Source organism: Marmota flaviventris, chromosome 20 (genome assembly GCF_047511675.1).
Source record: "Marmota flaviventris isolate mMarFla1 chromosome 20, mMarFla1.hap1, whole genome shotgun sequence".
In the NCBI taxonomy this organism is placed as follows: Eukaryota; Metazoa; Chordata; class Mammalia; order Rodentia; family Sciuridae; genus Marmota; species Marmota flaviventris.
In genome coordinates this window covers 21,780,018-21,801,671 of record NC_092517.1, presented here as the reverse complement: position 1 = coordinate 21,801,671, position 21,654 = coordinate 21,780,018, and the positions used below count along the sequence as shown (strand labels likewise).

At 36.5% G+C, this 21,654-nt stretch overlaps 1 protein-coding gene across 1 annotated transcript in view; it reads right to left on the bottom strand.

The window, feature by feature from the left end:
- Nucleotides 1-1,531: 1,531 nt before the first annotated feature.
- LOC139703056 (zinc finger protein 420-like) overlaps nt 1,532-21,654 on the bottom strand; it is a 236,252-nt gene continuing 216,129 nt past the window's right edge. The window contains exon 6 of the mRNA XM_071605976.1: nt 1,532-2,073. Coding sequence (XP_071462077.1) covers nt 1,532-2,073 — 542 coding nt within the window. The remainder of the gene's footprint in view (nt 2,074-21,654) is intronic.

Below are 21,654 nucleotides of genomic sequence, written 5' to 3'. Positions count from 1 at the left end.
AGTCCAAGAGTCAGGATGGGCCTATAGACCATGTGGATTCCCCAGGAAACATTAAGAATATTTCCCCCTTCAGCAACCCTCCTTTATTGCCTGAATACGCACGTTGGCTCCTAGTCTCTTGGGTCTTTCTCCACTCCCTGATTGGGAGCTTGTATAACTCTCCGGAGTTGTAGATCCATTAGGGTGTACTGCTACTCTATAAGGTGAAATGTTAAAGTCCTAATTCAAACTAGGGATATCTGGGCATTATTTTAGTATCCCTAGGTCCTTCCTATAACTCTCTTAATTTTCCAATAATTACAAACAAGAGAGTATATAATTTACATAAATAATATTCTCCAAATAATACTTGATTAAACATATGAAATAATTAATGGAGACGTTATAGCATTATTTACCCAATAGAATGTTTTACTATTGCATCAATTCATTAGCAAAGTGAATAGTGGGAGATGTGTGACCTAATAACATCATTAAATGCATGAAAAGTTTCACATTAAGAAATTCACACTTTATTTAGTAACAAATTGCATCTGTAATGAAATATAAGTAAAAATGCTCTGTAAAACGGGCATGGTGGACAATGCCATGACCCTAGGGACGTGAGAAGGTTTGCAAGTTCAAAGTCAGGCTCCATAACTTAGTGAGGCCCTATACAACTTAGCAAACCATATTTCTAAGTAAAAGAGAAAAAAAAAATCTGAGGATGTGGTTTAATGATTAAGTGTCCCTAAGTTTAAGAGGCTCTTAAAAATTTAAATTTTAAATTTCATATAAATCTTAAGAGACTTCTGAAATAATCAACTCTGAGTATTATAATTTCTCCAGTTGTGAAAAATGAGACTCTTTAGTAATTGTTGATTTATACTAAAATTATATCCTTTTAGGGATGCACAATTCTATACCTTTATTTCCTTATTTCTACAATATCAGCTAAAGATGTTAGGAAAATTTTCAGCAAATGTCAAAAGCAATTACCCATTTTCTACATTTAAATGATTTTTTCCACCTAGGTCCCAAATACTTCAAGGGATGGACTATAGATAAGAAACTTACTACAATCTTTATATTTGTCAAGGTGTTTTTGTAAATATTTTGCTGTTATCTAAGGTACACACTTTGGACAAATGCTACTCCACATTTGCTACACATATGAGGTCAGAAATTAAAAAACGTCAGAAATTTGAATACACTCTTGGACACATTCTTTGGGTTTCTATATGCTATAAATCCTCCAGTCTTTTAAAAATGTTTGATCAATGGCCAAAAGCTTTGCAAAAATTTTCCCACATGTCCTCTCACTCGTATGAATTCTGAGGTGCTGAGTAGGGTGTGAACAACTATTGGAGAATCTGTCACCTATTTTACATTTATATAATTTCTGTGCTATCATATCTCTGGTGTGAAATAGTGTTGAACTACTGTGAAATAAGGGTTGATTCATCCTTAAAGACACTGATGCAATGTTTTCATTGTAAAACTTCTCTCCAGTATAAAATCTATAATGTTTAGTAAGATGTGATCTTCAATATTAAAAGCTTTGCCATTCTTCACATTTATAGGACTTCTCTCTAGTATGGGTTCTCTGGTGTCGAGTAAGTGATGATTGTTGATTAAAATCTTTGCCACATTCTCTACATTTGTAGGGCTTCTCTCCAGTGTGGATTCGCTGGTGCTGAGTAAGTGATGATTTTTGACTGAAACTCTTGCCACACAATTTACATTTGTAGGGCTTCTCTCCAGTATGAATCCTGTTGTGGCAATCAAGATTTGAGTTTGTATTAAAACTCTTACCACACACTTTACATTTGTAGGGCTTCTCTCCAGTATGAATCTTGTTGTGGCGATCAAGATTTGAGTTTCTATTAAAAGTCTTGCCACACACTTTACATTTGTAGGGCTTCTCTCCAGTATGAATCCTGATGTGGCAATCAAGATGTGAATTTCTATTAAAACTTTTGCCACATACTTTACATTTGAAGGGCTTCTCTCCAGTATGAATTCTCTGGTAATTTTTAAGGCTTGGTTTTGGACTGAAACCTTTGCAAAATTGTTTACATATGTAGGGCATCACTCCAGGGTGTGTCCACTGGTGAGAAATAAGATTTGAGCTTTTATTAGAATTTTTGTCACATTCTTTGCATTTGCATGGCATATCTCCTGTATGAACACTGTGATGTTGAGTAAAGCTCTTGAGTGCATTGCATTCTTCACATTGGTGGGTCTTCTCTGCAGAATAAATTTTTTGGTGTTGAGTAAGAGTTGAAAAATTTTTAAGGCTTTCCCACACTTTTTACATTTACAGGTCTTTCCTTCAGTATAAATCCTCTGATACTTAACAAGTTGTAACTTTTCACTAAAAGTTTTTTCACATTCTTTAAATTTGTAGAATTTATCACTGTCATAGTATCTGCTGTGTTTAAAAAATATATCAAAGCATTTGCTTGCTCAATATCTTCTATACTTATAGGGCTCTCTTTCTCTATAAACTTTCTTGTATTAAGCAAGCTCTGCACTGTGGTTAAGAGCCCTTTCACATATCTTACACTTGCAGGTTTTGTCTTGGCTATGAATATTTTAATGAATACTAGTTTTTGATCACTGAAGCAAGACTTTCCTACATTTTTCATCTTGGTAAATTTCCTTTAGAAAAGTACTAGGATTTCTCTATATTCATAATTTTTATCACCAACGTAAATATACTGGTCATTACTCAGGGTAGTGACATGGCTTATTTTGTTACTTATAGCATTATCTATATAGTGCACTTTCCAGAAATCTGTATCAGAATTGTCATTGAGCAATAGTGGGGAAGTAGAAACTTTTCTACAACTCTTAATATTGTCCATTTGGGCACAAGGAGAAATTAATCTTTTGTTTCAGAAAAATGGACATTGTATAAAGAAACTCCCAAAAGGATCACTTTTAGAAATATCTTTTCTGTGCAAATGTTTGACTGGAATTTTAACTCATTGCTACTTTTATAATTGGCCAAGTTAAAAACTGATGCATGGACTAGATTTCAAATTTTCCACATTGCCTTTCAGTTCAAAAATGGCTGTGGATTTATTCTTAAAGACATAAAAAACTCCTCAAAATAATTGGAATACATTAATTTTTTTTTCAGATATTAATTGTCTCTGGTGTCTTTTGACCATAAAATTTTTATCATAAATAGGGACTACTGATTGATTTTGTCTATTATAAGACAATTTTTGAACTTTACTCTCACCTATATTTTCCCATTTTTTTCTTGGTTGTAAATAGTCAAAGGCACACTTTCCATATCTTCCCTCTCTCTGTTTTATTCCCTGCTCTGGTAAAATTTCTCGAGGATGATGAGAAGTCATGGCTGTAATAAATAAAAATAATAAACATGTTTACTTACTTTACTGGGATGAGTATATTTTGCAAACCTAAGAAATTACAGCAAAAAATAACAGCAGGGGAGTGGATTATTAAATCCAAGTCCATAATTACTGTAGAAATATATAAATCAAATAAAAATACACACAGAAAATTACTTTGAAAATTTTCCTAATCATCTTTGTGTTTACAGTATCCAAGATGAGTACATTACTATAGAGAGTAATATATTAGAGAAAAATACATTGTGTTATACAAAGATTTTCCTCCTTCAGAATATATTTTCAAAATCTACCATCTTTCTTCTGTTGCATTATAAAAGAAAAATATGAAACATGTGAATATTTGTGGACTGTTCATAAAGGGAATACTGCTTACCAACAGAAAAAAAACATGGCTAAATCAACTGTAAGCAAAGTTATGAATTACTCAAAGGGAATAGTCAATTATAATTTAAAAGAAGTTTACTGAACTAACCAACACACAAAATAACAGAATAAAAATTAGTCAAGAATTTTTAATAGTAATAAGCAGAAAATGTATGTTTAAAGACTTTCTATAGAAAATGTCTGAAAGAGTCAGGGGTGGTTGTACATAGCAACATAGGAGGTTGAGCTAGAGGATCAAAATTTGAAGACCAGACAAAGTAAAAAATGCAAAGTGCTAAATCGCCCTTAAGTTCTCTTTCCAATACTAATAAACACATCTCAGAAAATAGGAAAAATGAAACATCCAAGCAGCTCAGTTTTCTTCAAGTTGTAAAGACTCAAAGTAGGTTTTAATCCAAGTTTTAAAACTCAGAATACTAAGAGCATCCAAGAGAAAAAGATGGGTCACCTAGAAATGTGTAACTATATAATTGTGAAATCCTTAGTCCAATCTTCACAACACAGGAAGGAATTCAAGTCTATCTATATTCAAGGGATGAAAGAATAAAATTATCAACCAAGACATTATATTCACAGCTACTACCTTTCAAAAGAGAAGGAAATGAAGACTTTAAACATATAAAAATACACACACTATTCATCAACACTGGATCTGTTCTCCAAAAAGTACTAAAGGTAATCCTTCATAATAAAATGTAAGTACACAGCATCATAAGCCATATGAAATGTTAAACATTTCTTGGCAAAAAAAAATCTATTTTATTGTAATGATGGGTCATAAAACATGTAATTTTGCAATAGAATTTGAAAGCAAAAAAGCATAACAACAATACTGTTAATAGGCATATATAACTGTGACAATAATATAATTTTAAAAGAACACATAAATATATTCAGTTTTTTAATAAAGTGAAGTCAAGTTGATACTCATACAAAGTATGAGTAGGAAATTCTTCATTTTTAGATGTTTTTGTTGGCAAATGCAAGATTCCAAAATTCTGATCAAAACAAAACTTGGATATCTGAATTAACTCTAAATATTGCAACTGTAGGTAGTCTACAGGATACTCTAAACCTAAGAACACACACATACTGAAAGCAAAAGGATATAATAATGACACATACAAAAATGATCGAACAAAACCTGGGCTGTCTAAATTATAGTACACAAAACATAGTTTAAATAGAAAGCGTTTTAAATTAAAAAAAAAAAAAAAAAAAAAAAAAAACTTTGAAAAGAGAGAAAAGTACCCTTTCCCTTACATTCTGAATTAAGAGTAAATACATTCACTACATACTTCATACTTCCCAAACACACAAAGAAAACACTGAGAGGGTTGAATGAAAACAAAGAATGACTGTGATACTAAGAGACATAAATCCCCACTTACTGAAAAGGGAAATACAGTGAAGCAAAATGGTAATTGCAAAGCATAAGTCTTTGAAAATATTTTGAAACTACTATAGACTTATAGAATCCCTGTTCTTTATCAAAAGTGGGATATTATGCTGGTTAGATCAATTTTATATATTAAAACAAAGGTTAATAAATATTTAAGTCATAGTTGTTTTGTAACCAACATGGAATAAATATTTGAAGTCAAAAGTGGTAGGGATTTTCAAAAATTCCTAAATATGTGTCACTTGATTGAACACTCTTGGGCATGCTGTTGTTCAAAATTGAAAGATTAAATTTAAAGATGTTTATACTACTTAAAGTTAACTAGAGTCTCCATGTAATATTCATCAACCTCCCATTGTTAAAAAGAATTTTTTGCAGAGAAATCTATCCTTTAAATTGTATGAATATCCCCCAAAATACAAATAAGACTATTTCACTGCTAACAAAAATATACTAAAAGTTACATGATTCAATTGTAATGCAAACATGGAGTCAAGTAGACGGAGTTCTTAGTGAGTGTGGCAATAAGCCCTCACATCAATAGCAAATTAAAAACATTGCACACCAGTGTTGTTACATTGTTATTCAACAGAGCCATCATGGGGGACACAAACCAAATATCCCTTGAAAAGAACGATGAGCCATATTGGAATATAGAAACTACAGAACTTTGAAGTCAAAGAATTTATTCTAATTATATATTTTTACAAAATGTATGTACACTAGGTTAATTGAAATGTCACAGAAAGAATATGGCAGAATTCTACGAACATAACATCTCTAAACTAAAAAAAGAAGCTTTCTGAACAAAAGAGAATAGTTTTGTGATGAGGAGACAGAAATGAGCCCTTCCTTCATAGGCATTGTTTTTTTTTTTTTGTTTGTTTTGTTTTTTTGAGATGTAAACTTTGTAGAGATATATTGCATAACAATTTGAATTATGGTTACTGAACTGTATATTTAAAATTTTGGAGACAGTAAGATTTACTTTATGTTTTAATTTTCATTGTAATCAAAACCACAAAGAGAATTGCAACATTTCTCAAAGCTACATTTAAAATAATGTGTTCTTTATCCTATAAATAAGAACAAGCTCATCAATATACAAATGATGAGCATGCATGTAATCTCAGCTACTAGGAAGTCTGAGGCAGGCGAATTGCAAATTCAAGACATCCTCAATAACTTAGTGAGAACCTCTCTCCAAATATGAGTGAAAAGGAGCTTGAGGTGTAGTTCAGCATGAGAGTATCACTGCCATGAATCCCCGTGACAATTACACATAGAAAACTTCAATTTCTACGTACATGGGCAGAATGAAAAGCCAATCAAGATAAAATACAAAAGTCATGGACAAAAGAGGCTTAATATTTATACAAGCAAAAGAACATATAATATTTTTGGCAATACAAACAGGAATCATACATATCTTAGTTTGTGAAGCAATTAACTGATATGAGGAAACCCAGTCTATAATATGGAACCTACTGTACACAATGAAAAAAAGAAAAAAAAAAAAAAACAATCAAATTGTAAATATCCACAGATGTATTATTTTACAAATCCGCTAACTCCAATAAAACTTACACCATCTCTCAAAACAGCAGTCTTTGTCCAACTTGACATTCATTCCATGGCAGATAATTTCACAGAAAATCCATTACATATATCAGAAAGAACACTGATAAGGAAATTTTAGTGAAAAAAAAATGTACAAATAAGATTAGATAAACTGACTTATGATAGTAATGTATTACAATTGGTGGACTTAGAGGTCTCCAGAAATGTGAAAAACTTTCCTGCAAATAATGGAAGAAGGGCTGGAGTTGTAGAGTAGTGTTAGAGAGCTTGCCTAGCATGTATGAGGCCCTGGGTTCAATTCTCAGCACCATATATGGATAAATAGGAAATTCATTAACAACTAAAAATATTTTTTTTAAATTATGGAAGAGCTGTCAGATAATATTGACACTCACAAGGCAAGGGGAGTGTTTTGTTGTTAATTTTAATGTATGTAGACATTACTAGAGGAAAAGCAGGATACTACATAATTTTAAAGCACAAAACACAGGACAGGTTTTTCTATGATAACAAGAGAAAGAATTCAAAGCTTCTCAAAAATATTTTCTGCTGGATAATGTCTCAATGAACCTTTTTGAATTTAGGCTTCCTCCTCTACCTCAACTATGTCCTCTGCTATATGTGGGCCACAGGATTTGACATCACTGCATTCCCCTAAGTCAACCATATGTCAAGTGAAAGATACATATCATGCCACCAAATAAAAACATTAAGGATGGAAATAAACATCATTAACATTTTCTTGTCTGCACCAAGAACTACCCCATCTTTTTTATTAAAAGCTTAAATCTGCAACACATTCTTGTGGAGAAGTTCCCAAATGATATACTTCAAGGGAAGAAAACTAAATAATGATAATTAGGAATTTTGAAGGAAAGTTATGCTCACCCATAAAGACTAGGTTGCTGTAGTTCTCCAACATCACTTCTCTATAGAAATTCTGCTGAGAAGGACCCAGGCATTCCCATTCCTCCTCAGATAAATCAATAGCCACATCCCTGAATGTCAATGGCTCCTGAAATAAAATTGTTAGATCAAAAGAACATGGACCAAACCATTATTCAGGTTTTAATTTGAATTAAGAGTTTGTAGAACTGACTGTCATGTAGGAGACTGACTTTAATTATGTAATAAGATACTTTCCATTATCTAATTCAGAGGAAAATACTTAAGTCCAAAAACAGTATTTATACTCCATATCAGAGTGAAGTGAAGGATATATACCATAACCCAAGCACTGAATAAAAGCCCAACTCCTATCTTTTCTGCCATCATTGAATGTGAAATTTGGCGGACATTCCAGATGCAAATCAGACTTGTCAAAGATATTCTCATAAGGTGATTGTGCACAAGGGGGACAAAAAGACTGGTAAAAAAGCTTTTGAAAACAGTCTGGTTCCTATTCTCTCTGCTTTCAATCCATGAGATAGATTGAGATCCCCAATACAATTAGTTTCAAGTATCATCCATGACACATTCCCAATGTGTAAAATATTCATAAAATATTAATGTTTGGAGACATGTAAAGTGACACTTCCGCCTCGTGAAAAGACAAACTTGAAATATTTCAAGTTCTATAAGCAGTTCAACGAGTGATTCAATTTGGTACAGTAGAATGAACAATGGGTTACAGAAGACTTAAAGGAGGAGATTAAAAAATTCTTAGAGGTAAACAAGAACATAGATACAACATATCAAAATCTCTTGGACACTATGAAAGCAGTACTAGGAGTAAAATTCATTGCATGGAGTTCATTCCTTAAAAGAAGAAAAAGTCAATAATTGATCTCATACTTCATCTCAAAGCTCTAGAAGAACAAATCAACAGCAAAAGCAGTAGAAGGCAAGAAATAATTAAAATTAGAACTGAAATTGAATAAAAAGAAACAATTAAACCTTGACAAAAAGTTGGTTCTCTGACAGACCCCTAGCTATGCTAATGAAAAGAAGGAGAGAGAAAATTCAAGTTACCAGCATACATGATGAAAAAGGCAATATCCCAACAGACACTACAGAAATAGAGAGGATATTTAGAAATTATCTTGAAAATGTATACCCCAATAAAATAGAAGACATTGAAGGCATCAACAAATTTCTTAATTCATATGATATGCCCAGATTGAATCAGGAAGACATACACAATTTAAACAAACCAATATTAAATGATGAAATACAAGATGCTGTCAGAAGCTTACCAATCAAGAAAAGCCCAGGCCCAGATGGATATACTGCCGAGTTAAACATGACCTTTAAAGAAGAAATTCAAAAATACCAATATTCTTTAATTTATTTCAGAAAATACAGAAAGAAGCAGCACTTCCAAACTCATTTTATGAGGCCAATATCACCCTGATCCCAAAACCAGGCAGGGACAAATGAAAGAAAGAAAACTTCAGGTCAATATCTCTAATGAACATAGATGCAAAAATTCTGAATAAAATTCTGGAAAATTAAATACAAAAACATATTTAAAAGGTCGTGCACCAAGATCAAGTGGTATTTTTCCCAGGGATACAGGGTTGGTTCAACATAAAGAAATCAATAAAGGTAATTCATCACATCAATAGACTTAAAAATAAGAATCATATGATCATCTCAAGAGACACAGAAAAAACATTTGACAAAATAGAGCAGCCTTTCATGTTCAAAAAATTAGAAAAACTTGAGATAACAGGAACACACGTCAAGATCATACTGGCTCTCTACATTAAGGCTAAAGCCAATATCATTCTAAAGGGAGAAAAACTAAAGGCATTCCCTCTAAAAACTGGGACAAGACAGGGGTGCTCTCTCTCACCATTTCTATTCAACATATTTCTTGAAACACTGGCCAGAACAATTAGATAGACGAAAGAAATTAAAGGAGATTATACATGGTAGACATTTAATGGTCTGTTGAATGAATGGGTCTGTGTATGCTAATGATATGCAAATCACCTCTATTTTAATTTGACCCTTGGGAACATCTTCAGGAACTCTCTCTTGGGCCTAGCTTGTTTTCCTTGTTTTTTTTTTTTTTTTTTTTTTTTTTCAACTTTAGTTTTTAAACATGCCAGTGTTTTCCCTTGCCTGTGCTGAATGAAGCCATGTCAAGTTGGGAAAAGAATGCTGGGCTGGACCAGGTGGATCAGCATGATGACCCAGGAAAATGATAAAGATCATTGCTGCAGCTCAACAACAGTTAACCCACTGACCAAGTGAATGGAATGAACCAGTCTTGGTGAAAACTAGGTGTTCGCTTGATTTTCTGGATCTGCAGGGATCTGGTGAATCTCCTGTCTTCCCTGCTTCTTTTCTTCACCACAGCTCCTCCTGCATTACCCTTCTCTGGGCTGCCACACATTCAGAATTGTATCAAATCCACAGTGAGAGTTTCTGCCAGCCGCGCAAGCACAGTACTCAGGGCTGAATTCTGGGTTCGAGACGGGGGAAGGAAGCGGTCCATCTCGGTTCTCCACACCGGTCAGACCACAGAGGAGGCCAGCAGCCACCATGTTGGTAAACTGACGTCACCACCCCTGTTTTCGACTGACCGCAGCTCATTCAGCCATAGAACAGGTAATTTCAGGCTGCAATTCGCCTGCGGCTTGCAGACAGATTGCTAGGGCTCAGCGCCTGGGTGCTTCTTAGAACCTGATCTTATCGGAGTGAATACCGAGCGCGGGGCGGCCGAGTTCCGGCTCCCGGAACCGCCCTGGCCCAGGGCTGCTGAGCCTGCGGAGGCTGCTTCTTGGACCCTGCTCCTACCAGAGCATACAACAAGCACTAAGCAGCCGAATTACGGCTCCCGGAACTGAGCCCGCAGGGACTGCTTCTTGGAGCTTACATTTATAGGAGCTTACACCGAGCACGGAGCGGCCACGTTCCGGCTCCTGGAACTTCCCTGGCCCGGGGCTAGGAGCCCGCGGAAACTGCTTCTCGGTCCGGGTCCTGCTGAGGGCCGGTCAGGACTCACCCGGTGCTTTGGTTGCCCGGCAAGGGGAACGAAATGCTGCCATTCGCATAGGATACCAACATGGCAGAGATCTGATGTCTGCAGAAAGCGGCGGAGGAGGGAACTTCATCAATACCAGTGGTGACATAAGCAGTTGGTCTCCTGGTAGGGGGGGTGAGGCACAGTCACCCGAGTCTCCTCAATTTGTCGTCGAGCCAGAGGGAAGGAGCCGGGCCGCCGCCAGCGCACGGAGCAGGCCCAGCGGCTCGCCAGCGTGGTGACCGCGTGACCCCAATTGGAGAGGGGGTGGAGCGGAGCCACCACCCGCAACCGCAAGGTGGGCAGACCCGCGACCCAGTGGTACATGGGCGTGGTAGGAGGGGCAGGGCAGAGCCACAGTTCGCGCTGTGACGAATGAGCGTGCAAGGTAAACAGACCTGTGACAGCCTGGCGGGTCAGGCCCAGTGGCCTGCCAGTGTGGTACACACGTCACCCCAACTGGAGTAGGGGCAGAGCAGATCCTTCTCCCATGCCCGGATCAGGCCCTGCCGGTGCAGTGGTCACGTGACCCCAATCGGAGTGGGGGCGGAGAGGAACCGCCACCCGTGCCTGCAGGGTGAGCAGACCAGTGATCAACCTGCAGATCAGGCCCAGGGGTCCGCAGGCGTGGTAGGAGGGGCAGGGCAGATCCGTCGCCCGCGCCTCCAAGGTAGGCAGACCTACAACAGACCGGCGGATCAGGCCCAGGAGCCTGCCAGCGTGGTACAAACACCACCCTAATTGCAGTAGTGGCAGAGCAGAGTCGCCGCCCGTGCCAGGAACAGGCCCAGCGTCCTGCAGGCGGGGTAGTCATGACACCCCAATTGGAGTAGGGGCAGAGCAGAGCCTCCACCCGTGCCCGAAAGGTGGGCAGATCTGCGACCGACCAGCGGGACAGGCCCAGTGGCCTGCCGGTACGACAGACACGTCACCCCATTTGCAGTAGGGGCAGAGTAGAGCCGCCGCCCGCGCCTGCAGGGTAGGCAAACCTGCAACCGACCGGCGGATCATGCCCGGTGGCCTGCCGGCGTGGTACAATCGTCACCCCAATTGGAGTAGGGGCAGAACAGAGCCGCCGCCAGCTCCCAGAACAGGCCCAGTGACCTGCCGGCGTGGTAGCCACGACACCCCAATTGGAATAAGGAGAGAGCAGAGCCGCCGCCCGCACCTGCAGGAAAGATACGCAAGCAGTATGAAAAGACAAGGAAAGAAAGGACCACAAGCAATGCAGGTCAACGGAACTTTAGAAGAGGTAACAGCTGCAGCAGATGGAATGTCAGATAAAGAATTCAGGATATACATGCTTCAGATGATCTGGAGTATCAAGGAAGACATTAAACAGCAAAATCAGACAATGAAAGATCACTTCGACAACGAATTATGCAAACAAATCCAGGAAGCAAAGGATCAACTATACAGGGAGATAGAGGTTATAAAAAACAAACAAACAGAAATCCTAGAAATGCAGGAAGCAATAAACCAAATTAAAAACTCAATGGAGAATACTACCAGCAGAGTAGAACACTTAGAAGATAGAACATCAGACAATGAAGACAAAGTATTTCAACTGGAAAAGAACATAGACAGCTCAGCAAGACTGTTAAGAAACCATGAGCAGAACATCCAAGAAATATGGGATAACATTAAGAGACCAAACTTAAGAGTCATTGGGATACAGGAAGGTACAGAGCTCCAAACCAAAGGAATGAGAAGTCTATTCAATGAAATAATACAAGAAAACTTCCCAGACTTGAAGAATGAGACAGAATCCCATATCCTAGAAGCCTACAGGACGCCGAATGTGCAAAATCATAAGAGATCCACACCTAGACACATTATAATGAAGATGCCCAACATACAGAATGAGGAGAGAATTTTAAAAGCTACAAGAGAAAGGAAGCAGATTACATTTAGGGGTAAGCCAATCAGGATAACAGCTGATCTTTCAACACAGAATCTGTAAGCTAGAAGATCCTGGAATAACATATTTCAAACACTGAAAGAAAATGGGTTCCAACCAAGAATTGTGTATCCAGCGAAATTAAGCTTCAGGATGGAGGATGAAATTAAAACCTTCCACGATAAACAGAAGTTTAAAGAATTCGCAGCTAGAAAACCATCTCTTCAAAACATCCTCGCTAAAGCATTACAGGAAGAGGAAATGGAAAATAACAATGAAAACCAACAGTGGGAGGTAGGACAGTAAAGGGGGGGGGGAATAATCAAAGAGGAAAACAAACCATGTTTAGTAACAGAAATAAACAAATATGGCTGGAAGAACAACCCATATCTCAATAATAACCCTAAATGTTAATGGCTTAAACTCACCAATTAAGAGACACAGGCTAGTAGAATGGATCACAAAACAAGACCCAACAATATGCTGCCAACAGGAGACGCATTTGATAGGAAAAGACATACATAGGCTGAAGGTGAAAGGTTGGGAAAAATCATATCACTCATATGGACTTCGGAAACAAGCAGGAGTGTCCATACTCATATCAAATAAAATAGATTTCAAGCCAAAGTTAATCAAAAGGGATAAAGAGGGACACTACATACTGCTTAAGGGAACCATACACCAACAAGACATAACAATCATAAATATTTATGCCCCAAACAATGGTGCAGCTATGTTTGTCAAACAAACTCTTCTCAAGTTCAAGAGTCTAATAGACCACCATACCATAATCATGGGAGACTTCAACACACCTCTCTTGCCACTGGACAGATCTTCCAAACAAAAGTTGAATAAGGAAACTATAGAACTCAATAACACTATTAATAACCTAGACCTAACTGACATATATAGAATATACCACCCAACATCAAGCAGTTACACTTTTTTCTCAGCAGCACATAGATCCTTCTCAAAAATAGATCATATATTATGTCACAGGGCAACTCTTAGACAATATAAAGGAGTAGAGATAATACCATGCATCTTATCTGATCATAATGGAATGAAACTGAAAATCAACGATAAAAGAAGGAAGGAAAAAGCATACATCACTTGGAGAATGAACAATAGGTTACTGAATGATCAATGGGTTATAGAAGACATCAAGAAGGAAATTAAAAAATTCTTAGAGATAAATGAAAACACAGACACAACATATCGGAATCTATGGGACACATTGAAAGCAGTTCTAAGAGGAAAATTCATTGCTTGGAGTTCATTCCTTAAAAAAAGAAAAAACCAACAAATAAATGATCTCATACTTCATCTCAAAATCCTTGAAAAAGAAGAGCAAAACAACAGCAAAAGAAGTAGAAGGCAAGAAATAATTAAAATCAGAGCTGAAATTAATGAAATTGAAACAAAAGAAACAATTGAAAAAATTGACAAAACTAAAAGTTGGTTCTTTGAAAAAATAAACAAAACCGACAGACCCTTAGCGATGCTAGCGAAGAGAAGAAGAGAGAGAACTCAAATTACTAGCATACGGGATGAAAAAGGCAATATCACAACAGACACTTCAGAAATACAGAAGATAATCAAAAACTATTTTGAATCCTTATACTCCAATAAATTAGAAGATAGTGAAGGCATAGATAAATTTCTTAAGTCATATGATCTGCCCAGATTGAGTCAGGAGGATATAGAAAACCTAAACAGACCAATATCAATTGAGGAAATAGAAGAAACCATAAAAAGACTACCAACTAAGAAAAGCCCAGGTCCAGATGGGTATACAGCAGAATTTTACAAAACCTTTAATGAAGAACTAATACCAATACTTTTCAAGCTACTTCAGGAAATAGAAAAAGAGGGAGAACTTCCAAATTCATTCTATGAGGCCAACATCACCCTGATACCTAAACCAGACAAAGACACTTCAAAGAAAGAAAACTACAGACCAATATCTCTAATGAACCTAGATGCAAAAATCCTCAATAAAATTCTGGCGAATCGGATACAAAAACATATCAAAAAAAATTGTACACCATGATCAAGTAGGATTCATCCCTGGGATGCAAGGCTGGTTCAATATACAGAAATCAATAAATGTTATTCACCACATCAATAGACTTAAAAATAAGAACCATGTGATCATCTCGATAGATGTGGAAAAAGCATTTGACAAAGTACAGCATCCCTTTATGTTCAAAACTCTAGAAAAACTAGGGATAACAGGAACATACCTCAATATTGTAAAAGCAATCTATGCTAAGACTCAGGCTAGCATCATTCTGAATGGAGAAAAACTGAAGGCATTCCCTCTAAAATCTGGAACTAGACAGGGATGCCCTCTCTCTCCACTTCTGTTCAACATAGTTCTCGAAACACTGGCCAGAGCAATTAGACAGACGAAAGAAATTAAGGCATAAAAATAGGAAAAGAAGAACTTAAATATCACTATTTGCAGATGATATGATTCTATACCTTGCAGACCCAAAAGGCTCTACAAAGAAACTATTAGAGCTAATAAATGAATTCAGCAAAGTGGCAGGATATAAAATCAACACGCATAAATCAAAGGCATTTCTGTATATCAGCGACAAATCCTCTGAAATGGAAATGAGGACAACCACTCCATTCAAAATATCTTCAAAAAAAAATAAAATACTTGGGAATCAACCTAACAAAAGAGGTGAAAGACTTATACAATGACAACTACAGAACCCTAAAGAGAGAAATAGAAGAAGATGTTAGAAGATGGAAAAATATACCCTGTTCATGGATAGGCAGAACTAACATCATCAAAATGGCGATATTACCAAAAGTTCTCTATAGGTTTAATGCAATGCCAATCAAAATCCCAATGGCATTTCTTGTAGAAATAGAGAAAGCAATCATGAAATTCATATGGAAAAATAAAAGACCCACAATAGCAAAAACAATGCTAAGCAGGAAGTGTGAATCAGGCGGTATAGCGATATCAGACTTCAAACTATATTACAGAGCAATAGTAACAAAAACAGCATGGTACTGGTACCAAAACAGGCGGGTGGACCAAGGGTACAGAATAGAGGACACAGAAACCAATCCACAAAACTACAACTATCTTATATTTGATAAAGGGGCTAAAAGCACGCAATGGAGGAAGGATAGCATCTTCAACAAATGGTGCTGGGAAAACTGGAAATCTATATGCAACAAAATGAAACTGAATCCCTTTCTCTCGCTATGCACAAAAGTGAATTCAAAATGGATCAAGGAGCTTGATATCAAATCAGAGACGCGCCGTCTGATAGAAGAAAAAGTTGGCTACGATCTACAGTCGGTGGGGTCGGGCTCCAAATTCCTCAATAGGACACCCATAGCACAAAATTTAATAACTAGAATCAACAAATGGGACTTACTCAAACTAAAAAGTTTTTTCTCAGCAAAAGAAACAATAAGAGAGGTAAATAGGGAGCCTACTTCCTGGGAACAAATCTTTACTCCTCACACTTCAGATAGAGTCCTAATATCCAGAGTATACAAAGAACTCAAAAAATTAGACAATAAGAAAACAAACAACCCAATCAACAAATGGGCCAAGGACCTGAACAGACACTTCTCAGAGGGGGACATACAGTCAATCAACAAGTACATGAAAAAATGCTCAACATCTCTAGCAGTCAGAGAAATGCAAATCAAAACCACCCTAAGATACCATCTCACTCCAGTAAGATTGGCAGCCATTAGGAAGTCAAACAACAAGTGCAGGCGAGGATGTGTGGAAAAGGGTACACTTGTACATTGCTGGTGGGACTGCAGATTGGTGCAGCCAATTTGGAAAGCAGTATGGAGATTTCTTGGAAAGCTGGGAATGGAGCCACCATTTGACCCAGCTATTCCCCTTCTTGGTCTATTCCCTAATGACCTAAAAAGAGCATGCTACAGGGACACTGCTACATCGATGTTCATAGCAGCACAGTTCACAATAGCAAGACTGTGGAACCAACCTAGATGCCCTTCAATAGACTAATGGATAAAAAAAATGTGGCATTTATACACAATGGAGTATTACTCTGCATTAAAAAATGACAAAATCATAGAATTTACAGGGAAATGGATGGCATTAGAGCAGATTATGCTAAGTGAAGCTAGCCAATCCCTAAAAAACAAATGCCAAATGTCTTCTTTGATATAAGGAGAGTAACTAAGAACAGTGTAGGGACGAAGAGCAGGAGAAGAAGATTAACATTTAACAGGGATGAGAGGTGGGAGGGAAAGGGAGAGAGAAGGAAAATTGCATGGTAATGGAAGGAGACCCTCAGGGTTATACCGTGGAGGAGGTAGAGAGAGAGGAGGGGAGGGTAGGGTAGAGGTGGGGAGGGGGAAGGGTGGAGGATGGGAAAAGCAGTGGAGCACAACAGACACTAGTATGGCAATTTGTAAATCAATGGATGTGTAACTGATGTGATTCTGCAATCTGTGTATGGGGTGAAGGTGGGAGTTCATAACCCACTTGAATCAAAGTGTGGAATATGATATGTCAAGAAATTTGTAATGTTTTGAACAACCCCCAATAAAAAAAAAAGAAATTAAAGGAATAACTACAGGAAAAGGACTTAAATTAGCACTATTTGCTGACAATACGATTCTATACCTAGAAGACCCCAAAAGCACCACCAGAAAACTTCTAGAACTAAAAAATGAATTCAGCAGAGCAGCAGGATATAAAATTAACACACATTAAAAAAGTCATTTCTGTATATCAGTGACAAACCTCAACAAGGGAATAAGAAAAACTACCCCATTTACAGTAACTTCAAAAAAAGAAAACATAAGATACTTGGGAATCAACGAAAGAGGTGAAAGATCTATACAATGAAACCTACAGAACCCTAAAGAAAGAAATCAAAGAAGAATTAGAAGATGGAAAGATCTACCTTACTCTTGCATAAGCAGAATTAATATTATCAAAATGACCATACAACCAAAAGCACTATATTGATTTAATGCAATTCTGATTAAAATCCCAATGACATTTCTCATAGAAATAGAAAAAGCAATCATGAAATTCATCTGGAAAAATAAGAATCCCAGAATAGCTAAAGCAATTATAAGCAGGAAGAGCAAAGCAAGTAGTATCAGTATACCAGACCTTAAACTATACTACAGAGCAATAGTAACAAAAACAGCATGGTATTGGCACTAAAACAGGCTGGAAGACCAATGGTACCAAATAGAGGACACATAGACACATAGTTAGTCTTAACTCACAAAATTACAATTATCTTACATTAGACAAAGGTGACAAGAACATGCAATGGAGAAAAGATAGCCTCTTCAACAAATACTGTAAATCCATTTTCAAAAAAAAAATGAAATTAAAACCCTATCTCTCACCATGCACAAAACTCAACTCAAAGTGGATCAAGGACCTAGGATTTAAACCAGAGACTCTGCATCTAAGAGAAGAAAAAGTAGGCCATAATATTCATCACATGGGGCTAGGCCACCCCAACTTCCTTAATAAGATGCCTATAGCACAAGAATTAAAACCAAGAATCAACAAATGGGATGGATTCAAACTAAAAAGTTTCTTCTGAGAAAAAAAAATCTGAGGTGAACAGAGAGCCTACATCCTGGGGATAGATTTTTACCCCTCACACATCAGATAGAGAACTAATATCTAGTATATAAAGAACTCAAAATGCTAAGCACCAAAAAACCCAATAATCCAATCAACAAATTGGCCAAGGACCTGAACAGACACTTCTCAGAAAAGGATGTAGAATCAATCAACAAATATTTTTAAAAAGTTCAACATCTCTTGCAATTAGATAAATGCAAATCAAAACCACTCTAAGATATCATTTCACTCAAGTCAGAATGGCAGCTATCATAAAGACAAACAACAAGTGTTAGCAAGGATGTAGGGGGAAAGGCACACTCATACACTGCTGGTGGGATTGCAAGTTGGTACAGCCAACATGGAAAGCAGTATGGAGATTCCTTGGAAATATGGGAATGAAACCACCATTTGACCCAGCTATTCCTCTTCTCAGACTATTCTCAAATGACTTGAAAACAGCATACTACAGGAACACAGCCGTGTCAATGTTTATAGCAGCACAATTTAGAATAGCAAAGTGTGGAGCCAACCCAGATGCCCTTCGGTGGATGAATGGATAAAAAATATGGAGCACATATACACAATGGAATTTTACTCAGTAATAATAAAATCATGGCAATTGCAGGTAAATGGATGGTATTGGAGAAGTGAAGTTTGTCAACTGCAAAAAACAAATGCTGATTGGTTTCTCTTATACAAGGAGGATGACTATAGACTATAGTGGGGTAGGGAGGGGGAGCATGGGAGGAATAGATGAATTCTACATAGGGCAGAGGGGTGGGAGGGGAGGGGAGGAGGTAGGGGATTAGCAGTGATAGTGGAATGTGATGACATCATTATCCAAAGTACATGTATGGAGACACAAATTGGTGCCAATATACCTTATATACAACCAGAGATATGAAAAATTGGGCTGTATACATGTAATAAGATTGTAATGCATTCCACTGTCATTGTTTTAAATCAAAAAAAATAAAATAAAATAAAACACACTTCAGCCTGTGTGAGGATCAAGGACAAATCCTTTCAACCACTCACCAAGACATTGAATTGCATTGTTCTGGTGCACAGCTGCAGGAAGAGCAGGAATGTATGTGAATTTCAATACCTGATACCAACTGGGATATATTTGTTTGAAATACAAGAGACAGAACACCAATGGTAGATAAGGTGCAGAAAATCTGAGAGGCAGAAAAAAGTTATGATGAAAGTAATAGAAATTCTCAAGCTCAGCAGGTAGTACCTGTGATGAAAAATGTCAATTCCATCCTAATTCTTGCCTACATTAACACAGACCCTCACTTCATGCATGGGGAATACTGCTCATCATCAATTTAAGAAATATTTACCCAAATTCAATATCCTGCACAACATGTTTTGCTTGCAATGCACATTTTAAATTTTAAAAAAATCACACAATTTTTTTACTTCAATATTGAGATTTTTAATTTCTTTTGCATTTTTTTATGATTTCTAGAGTCAGCTGGTTAACTTTTACTAAATGATTTTGGGATTTTGGCTTAATTATGTTGTATATGCAGACCCACTGTGGAATATTGTGGTTTTAACAAAAATCAAAAATTTTGATCATTGAATATTAGCTGTTTTCCTATTTTGTTTCCATATTTTTTTTACATTTTACTTTCACCTTTACTTTTTATTTTGCAGTGAACAGTTATTTTGATAATACTTTCATTTAGATTATTTTCCCTATATTTGTGAATGGATTTGTGCCTCAATTTTAACACTGCTCATTGCTACTGTATATAATTTAAATATTTTAATGTTGACCATTTAACCCATGACATTATTGAACTAATTCTTAGGTTTCATTAGTTCATGGAAATTGCTTAGAAACATTATAGAAATTATAGTATCATCTGCATATGCTATTTGACTTTTGATGTATAAAATCCCATTTAATATTCTCAAACAATATTTGGAAGCCAGAAAACAATATATTTTTTTTCTTTTTCTAAAACTAAAGTGTGAAACACTTCAGTCCACACCATTAAGTATGAAAACAGTTCATAGCTGCCCTTTAGTGGATTGAAAAAGAACTTTCCTCTTGTCGTAATGGGCCATAGGTTTTACAGTAATTTGATATAAATGATTTTCCAAAAGCTTTTCTCTATTAAAATGATTTTTGGAAATTATTATATTGTCCCTCTTGGTCATGAAGTCCAACTTGCTTTTCGTTGTTATTCTGTTTGCTAAGGGTTTTGAATATCTGGGTCAACATCTATAGGAAGATGGTATGCAATTTTGTTCCTTATGGTGTGTTATCTGGTAATTCTGGCCTTACAGAAAGAATTAGTCAATTTTCTTCTTCTATTTTTAGAAGTGAACATGAGCTATTGTTATTGATCTCTTATTACGTGTTTGCTACAAATCACCCATGAAAGCACCTTTTTAAGATGTGAATTCTATTATTATTTTTTTTTTGGTGGGTTGAATTTTGGAGCTTGGTTTTTGCCAGGTTGGCCTCACATTCCTTAGCCCAAATCCTCCTCCTGCTATAGCCTTACAGGTAGCTGGAACTAAGGGCACGTGCTCCCATGATCAGCTTTTCAGATTCTCATCAAAATATTTGCAATTAAGTTAAATGTTAACTTGTAGGTCTGCTTTATATTTCTTCACATCTGGGTCTACTAATATATTCTATTAATTCCTGAAGTAATTTTCAAAGTTGATGATTATCTTGCAATTTAGCCATATGTTGTTGTTTTCAAGGCTTGAAACTTTCTTGGCAATTAAGATGGAATAATGAGGAAGCATAATGTGGGGAAATGAGAACCTGGCATTTTGTGAATGACCAATGTCTCAGGATGCCCTGTGCAGGATGGAGAGTGTGCACACATAGTTTTTGTGAGACAAATGAAGGAAAAAGCTAAAGCAAATTATAATTTTAGTTAGCCTAATTAATAATCTTGAGTACCTTTTATATGTCATAACACACTTATTTAATTTTTAGAGCAGAATCTAAGAATTTTACCATGATTAAAGTTCATAACCCACTCTAATCAAATGTATGAAATATGATGTCAAGAGCTTTGTAATGTTTTGAACAACCAATAAAAAATATTGAAAAAAAATAAATTAGGTTTCAAAGGATTTTTATTTTTGGTGAGTTGTGTAAGTTTCATATATTTCGGATGTTGAGCTTTTATCAGACATGTGGATAGCAAGGATTTTTTTTTTTTTTACCCACAGTCTACTTTGACATTTCATCAATTGATTCCTTTGCTGCATAGAAGCATTTTTAGCTTTATATAGTCTCACGTATTTCTTTGTTTTTCCTTGCACATTCTCAGCATGTTCTATCTAAAACAATTGCCAACATGAATGGCAAAGAATTTTTCTCATTTTCTTCTGGAATTTTTATGATTTTAGGTTACATCACAATGAGCTATAACCACATCCTTGTGG